Consider the following 6,849-nt stretch of genomic DNA (forward strand, 5'->3'; position numbering starts at 1 on the left):
TAGGTTATTTATTTATTTATTTAAATATAAATTGTTTGTAAATAGAGCAGACACTGTCTAACCGTGTCTACACCGGAAGCGAGAGTTGATGTGCTGCGCCCCGCTGCGCTAAAAGTCTGTCTAAACTTGATGACACCACACTACAGTTGCAAATCATCTGAACGTAGTGTCAGAACACTTCGTCATAAATAGAACGAGGCATCAGTTTACTGATGGGGTTCGTGTTGCATCACACCGCATCTAGTGTAGACAACATCACTGGGTTCTATTATCATTTATTTGGATCGCGCCACTCGTGTCCGGTTGTAGACATGGCGTGAGTTTTTTAATGGGTTATGTTATAGCCCTGCTTGTTTTTAATGTTTTTATGAAATATCTGTATTGACTGCATGATCATATCATCGTATTATTTACTGCCATGCGAGCCACAAAAGTAAAGCTTGGCGAGTCGCGCAAAGAGTAACACTGCTGCAGGTTGCTTTTTGGTGAGTGTGCTTGTGCTGCCGCGGTCTTGTTCATTTCGTAGGGCGAAACATCTCTCTCACTCAGCAGCATGTCTCTATGGCAAACGCGCGGGGGGAGGGTTGAGCCCATTCTGATCTACGGGAACCCTGAGTGGAGCATCGGCTGATGTTAAAAAGAAAAACGATTTTCATTCAAACAAATCAATGTAAACTACACATTTGAGTTAATCGATAAAATCGATTTATCGCCCAGCCCAAACTAACAGTGATCAATAAGTATATAAATAATTAAGATTAACCTACAGTAGAATAATAATGCTGTGAAAAGATAATTGTCAACCTAGTGTTATTGCAAAGTGTTACCATAATATATATATATATATGTGTTACCATATATATATATCAATCAACTCAAGATCTCTCCCGTCAGAACGGTGTTTCGTGTTTTTTGTCTTGTGAGTCGCAGTGTTTTTGTACGTCTTTTGTACGTCCCACACAAGCCAGCTATCCCCACCATCGTACTAGGCGTCTACCTGTCTTTAAAGCATCGTGCTTTTCTGCTCGATGTCGGCAGAACCACTTTTTTAGAGTTTTTGTACGTCGACAGAGCTGCAGGGATTTTGTACGGCCTTCCCCACACAACCCCAGCTGCATCCCCACAATCAAGGGGTCTGTGAGAGGAAGCAGAGCTAAGCACGGAGGTACGCTAGATTCCAGACTGTGCTATTCAGGACAATAAACTGGACTACATCCGATTACAATGCTCAGCTCAGAGGACTGTAAGAGACTATTGTGTTTTTGTGTTCACGGAAACATGGCTCAATAACAGCATTCCAGACTGTGCTATTCAGCTCGATCAGCTAACATGCTATCGAGCAGACTGAGTCCTCGTTGCGGGAGGTAAATCACGCGGCAGCGGGCTTTGTGTTTACATCAATGATGCGTGGTGCCGTGATGCTGTTGTGGTCTGCAAACACTGCTCAACCCAGGTGGAGTTTATGATTATTAAGTGCCGGCCATTCTATCTGCCGAGGGAATACTCAACCATACTGCACATGCTTCATTCCTCCGAGCTCCAATGTCAACAACAGGAGTGAGGCACTGAATGAACTGTACCAGCACATCAGTGAGCAGAAGACAGCCCACCCTGACGCTTTTCTTATCTTGGCTGGGGATTTCAACCATGCAGACTTAAAGAGTGTGTTCCCAAAAATACACCAACACATTAACTTTCCAACACAAGGTAAAAGCATTTGGGATTTTGTTTACACCACCCAGAAAGGAGCTTATAAGACTACAAGGACATGGACTACAAGCCCCCACCATGGACCTGTGACAGCAACATCTCCCTGCTGAACGAGCTGAACACCTTCTTCGCTCGCTTTGAGGCACAAAACAGCACCATTGCACAGAAGACCAGACAGCGTGAGGAGATCCCTCAGCAGGATCAACGCACGCAAAGCTCCAGGTCCTGACAACATTCCTGGGTGTGTACTGAGAGACTGTGCAGTGGAACGCACTGATGTCTTCACTGACATTTTCGACATCTCACTTAGGCTGTTGTTCCCACATGCTTCAAAGCTACCACCATCATTCCAGTCCCGAAGAAGCCATCTCCATCCTGCTTCAATGACTACCGTCCAGTTGCACTTACCCCTATTCTCATGAAGTGCTTTGAACGGCTAGTCATGCACCACATCAAGTCTGCCCCCCCCTCCCTGGACCCCTTCCAGACAAAAAATACTCACAACCAAAATACCTATTATTACACTTCCACGACCCTCCACTCAGCCCTCACACATCCTGACAAAAAAGACTCATATGTAAAATTGCTGTTCGTAGACTTCAGTTCAGCATTCAATACAATCATCCCTCAACAGCTCATTCACAAATTGGTCCAGCTGGGGCTCAACACTTTACTGTGTAACTGGCTGTTGGACTTTCTGACTGGAAGACCTCAGGCAGTATGGGTCGGCAGCAACACATCCAGCACCATCTTCCTCCGCAAACTGAGAAGAGCCAGAGCCCCGGCCCACATCATGTGAACCTTCTACAGAGGCACCATCGAGAGCATCCTGACTAGCTGCATCACTGTGTGGTATGGTGCCTTGCAACGCGTCCTGCCAGAAGCCTCTTCAACGCATAGTGAAAGCAGCTGAGAAGATCGTTGGTGTCTCTCTTCCCTCCATCCAGGACATTTATAGAACCCGTCTTACCCGTCAAGTCCTCTGCACCGCAGGTGATCCCACCCACCTGTCACACAGCTTCTTCAGTCTGCTGTACAGGGAGGAGACTGCAGAGTCTCCAGGCCAGGACCAGCAGACTGAAGGACAGCTTCATTCATCAGGCTGTCAGGAAGCTGAACTCTCTCCCGAACTTGCTCCCCGTCCCCTCTTTTCCCCATGCACCACTGAACTCTGAACCTCAGTCCCCCCCCCTCAGCTCTCACTAACACACTGGGTCCTGCACCAGACACTTTGTACAGCACTGGTCTGCTCACTACCTCATTTAGCAGTTAACTGACCTCATTCAACTACCTCTTTTGTCAGTTTAAATAAAGAACTGCTGTCTGAGATTGACACTTTTTAATCAGACTCAAACTCTTTTGCACTACAATTATAATATCTGCACTGTTTACTTCACTGGTTTGCACTCTATCTGCCATGTGCCTTGAGCTGCTTTACTTTCTTTTTACATTACCTATTTGTATATTTGTATAGTTGTACTTTATATTTTATTATCTGTATTTAATGTTCTACTGTTAGTGTTATCTGCATGCACCAAGGGTCTGAGAGTAACGCAATTTCAATTCTCTGTATGTATGTACTGTACTGCTGGAAGAATTGACAATAAAGCAGACTTGACTTGATAATCTTTTATGTAGAAAAGCCACGCTTGTGTCAGTTACGAGTTTAGTTGTTGTCGAGGAGAGTTATGTAATTTGAAGAAAGAGAGAATTGGAATTTTGCTCGCTGCCTTATAAAGATTCTCCAGCAGTGTTCTTCCAGAGGACCAATTAAGGAACTGTCTCCTCGCTGTGAACATGGCTTCGGCTGCCAGCTCTTGGTTCACAAAGTACTGTAGTCTCTGTCCAGAGTGCACACACATATAAAGCCTGTACGATCATTACCATTGCCAAAGAACAAGGCATCATACGGCTGATATATCTGCTTCCATAATCCCTGAGCTTGGGGGCTCATTCATGTTCAATTACTTTAATTAGAAAAAATGTTTTAAACATTTAAAAGTGCTTAACACTTCAACCATGTATTGCCATATTGATGCAGTCACACTTTAAAGCACACTGGTCCAGAAGATTTGATGAGCAGGTATGTGACAGCCTAGAGAAAGCTCTACAGAGTGCACAAATAATGACCTGGCCACCGGTCTCTGAGACTCCTGCATCCCTCCGGCGAGAAGCTCCACACTCACTTGCACAACCAATACATCAACTATCGATTCGTAGGGCTTTCCACTTAAGTGCTGTATCGATTGCATGTTGCAGGCAGAAGAAGCTTTGTGTGAGGTTAAAGGAAGTCTTTGTGATGCTCCCTGCAATGCACATCCATCGTTAAGAGGATCAGACGGATGAATTTTAGCACATAGACTACCTAGTGGATTTCTGGAGTGGTTATGTGAAAGTGCTTGAGTCAGATAGCAGGAGTTGTGTTTTCTACACTGCAAAACAAATGTATTTGTTGAAAAGTTAAGACACACAGTGAAAGGTGCCTCTCAGAACCTTTTCTGCTCGACTCACATTCTCTCATAATCGCTTTTCACAGTCTGTTCTGCAGTGGTTTTGGCTAACAATTTAACAATTTTGACTTTACTGTATAGAGTAATATTTTGCAACATCAATTACCAAAACTTACTCAAAATAAGTTAGATATGTACATGACTGTTCAAAAGTGTTTGAACAAATGCATCATAGCTAAATAAAAAAACTTTTAAACAGTAGGGTATATATTTGTCATATTGTAAATGCAGCATCTCATATTATATAATCGGTATAGAGCCCTGATTTCAGATTTTGCTGCTGTCTTTTTTTTTTTTTATAAATAGACAATTTGAGCTTAGACAATTACCAACCACTAGTTATCAATCACATTAAAGGTTGACATTTTCTGTGCATATTTAATAATAAAATGGCTAAATTGCAAATGGGTAAATACACAAAACACTATACAAAAACATAGATTTTTTTTTTTTTTGCTAACATTCTGTTTACTAAAACTGATGGAAAATGCTCAGCCTGTTCACATTTAATCAGTGGCATTCATGAAGTAAACAAGCACATTTGCATCCCATTAGCATTTCCTCTGTGCACATCTAACATAAAATGTGGGATGCTTTTACTAACCACATGCTTTTCCTTTGTTTCCTGTTTTTCAGTGGCCATGTACAGGGAACCCTCTCTGCACGACCTGACCGAGTTCTCACGTTCTGGTAGCGGCACACCCACTAAGAGCCGGAGTGCCTCTGCTGTGCTGAATGGGGGAAAAGCTGTGAGTCAGAACGAGTCAACGTAGCCCGGTTTACCCGGCCCGGCCCGCTACCTTTCGCCTTCACCAAAACCTCTGAATGCTTGTGACTTCACACAGACTTCTCTCCAAAAAGCTCTCAGCGGTTCAGGACAACATGAAACATAACATAACCACTCACAAACTAGAGTAACATTTGATTGGACTTCTTTAGAATTAGCTCGTTTTTTTCTTCTGTTTAGCTTAATCACCACTATAATAGCCTTTTCCATGTGAAACACAGAAATTGTAGCCTTTCTTAAAATGGGACATTGCGTTGCAGTTAAACGTCAGCCATCATTTCCTAGCATCGCAGGTCCTGATCAAGTAATGCATTTGTTTAGAGTTCAGGGCAGTCAGTGAGGGTTTTAGCTGCACGGGTGCGGTGGAAGGAAGGCACCCCTGTCCTCCATGCTTCCTGAGGGTGAAGTGATAGAGAAGCGCCCATCCCGGTGTGTGGGGGGCTCCTGCGTTCTAGTGCACTCGCTCAGAGAGCTTCGCTCTCTAGCATGGGAATATAAAGCCTGTGTTCTGCTCACATGAAGAGCCAAGCTGAGCTTCTCCGAAGCAAGAGGCCACGGCTTGCTAATTGTATGAATTGGCTGTGAGCTTTTCATATTTTCTCTTCCTCTTGTTCTTCCCCAAATCAGTGTTTTTCGAGGTTTAACCGCGACTGGAGATCCAGCGCACCAAAGACAGAACTGTGAGAGTTTTTCCCTCGGGCTGTCAGACCACACCGTTACATATTTACGCATGACAGGAAGCTATTTCTGATTAGTGAGAGGTTTCAGTATTCAAGGAGATGGATGTGTGGTTCACGAGGGCTGTTCGATGTCACCCCTTTCGTCTGTTTTGCATCCCGTTGTCTGAGTTCCTTTAGTCTGTGTGCTTGTGTTTTGGCCTTTCCCGCACTTGTCGACTCTCCTGTGGTCAATGCTGGTCACCGTTGCCGGTGATTTCCGAGACATGGCTGGACTCCCACCTGGACTGTGTTTTGTGTGTAAGTAATTTATGGTGGTGACACTTTTCTATTTAAATGAGCATACAAAAAAATTATACTGTGGAACTTAAGTTGGTTGAATTTTTTAGGGTATGTCTAATTTGTAAAAGTGAAAAAAAATGGGGGAAAAAAAATCTTGTACAGGGCATGTACAAATCAGGTTGTGTACAATAAGGACCCTTTTTGTGGCCTGCAGTACAATATATATATATATCCTTTCCCTCGGGCAACATAATGTCATACATGCTACACGGGGGTTCTTCTCTCTTCTGTTTCTTTCTGGGTTTCTTTCTTCTTTTAGATGAACATACAGTATCTGTTGCATGGGAGACTGCAGGGAGGTGAGGAATAGAGCTGCATGATGTAGGCTATGTGTATTAACTCCTCCCTGCATCATATGTTCCAAACTACCAGGATAAAACTGACAAACAACATGTATGTACTGACTGGCACTCTGCCACGTACCTTCAAGTTGTTTCTTATTTGTTGTGTACATACAATGCACTGAATAAAATGTTTATATTAAGATATACTTTTAAAATGTGTCTTTGTGCTTTATTTATTGACCGATCACTGTAATTGTATTATCATTCTACAGGCTGTTCACTGGGCAACTGCTCTCGTCTTTCTCTTTGCCAATTCAGTTTGTTCTAATGGCCTCTTACATCTTATTTTAATCTACTTACTTCTGGAATTGGGATATTAAATAGTCATATTATTGTGCCAACAAAATCAAATACTGAAGTGAAAGAGGGCTCAGATTGATACCAGGTGGGAATCAAAAAACTGTTAGACTTTATTGCTGTTGTTGGAGCACTTTTGTGTTGTTTCCAGTATGAACAAAAGTAAAACAGCATTTAACAGA

The 6,849-nt window shown here is 43.0% G+C and overlaps 1 protein-coding gene across 4 annotated transcripts in view; it reads left to right on the plus strand.

The window, feature by feature from the left end:
• Positions 1–6,525, plus strand: part of fgf13a (fibroblast growth factor 13a) — a 115,347-nt gene extending 108,822 nt beyond the window's left edge. For all 4 annotated transcript variants that reach the window (XM_042738461.1, XM_042738463.1, XM_042738462.1 and 1 more), the window contains one exon: positions 4,857–6,525. In XM_042738461.1, the coding sequence (XP_042594395.1) occupies positions 4,857–4,993 (137 nt within the window). In that variant the 3' untranslated portion in view covers positions 4,994–6,525. The remainder of the gene's footprint in view (positions 1–4,856) is intronic.
• The last annotated feature ends 324 nt before the right edge of the window (positions 6,526–6,849 follow it).

The sequence above is a fragment of the Cyprinus carpio genome, chromosome B14 (assembly GCF_018340385.1).
Source record: "Cyprinus carpio isolate SPL01 chromosome B14, ASM1834038v1, whole genome shotgun sequence".
Classification (NCBI taxonomy): domain Eukaryota; kingdom Metazoa; phylum Chordata; class Actinopteri; order Cypriniformes; family Cyprinidae; genus Cyprinus; species Cyprinus carpio.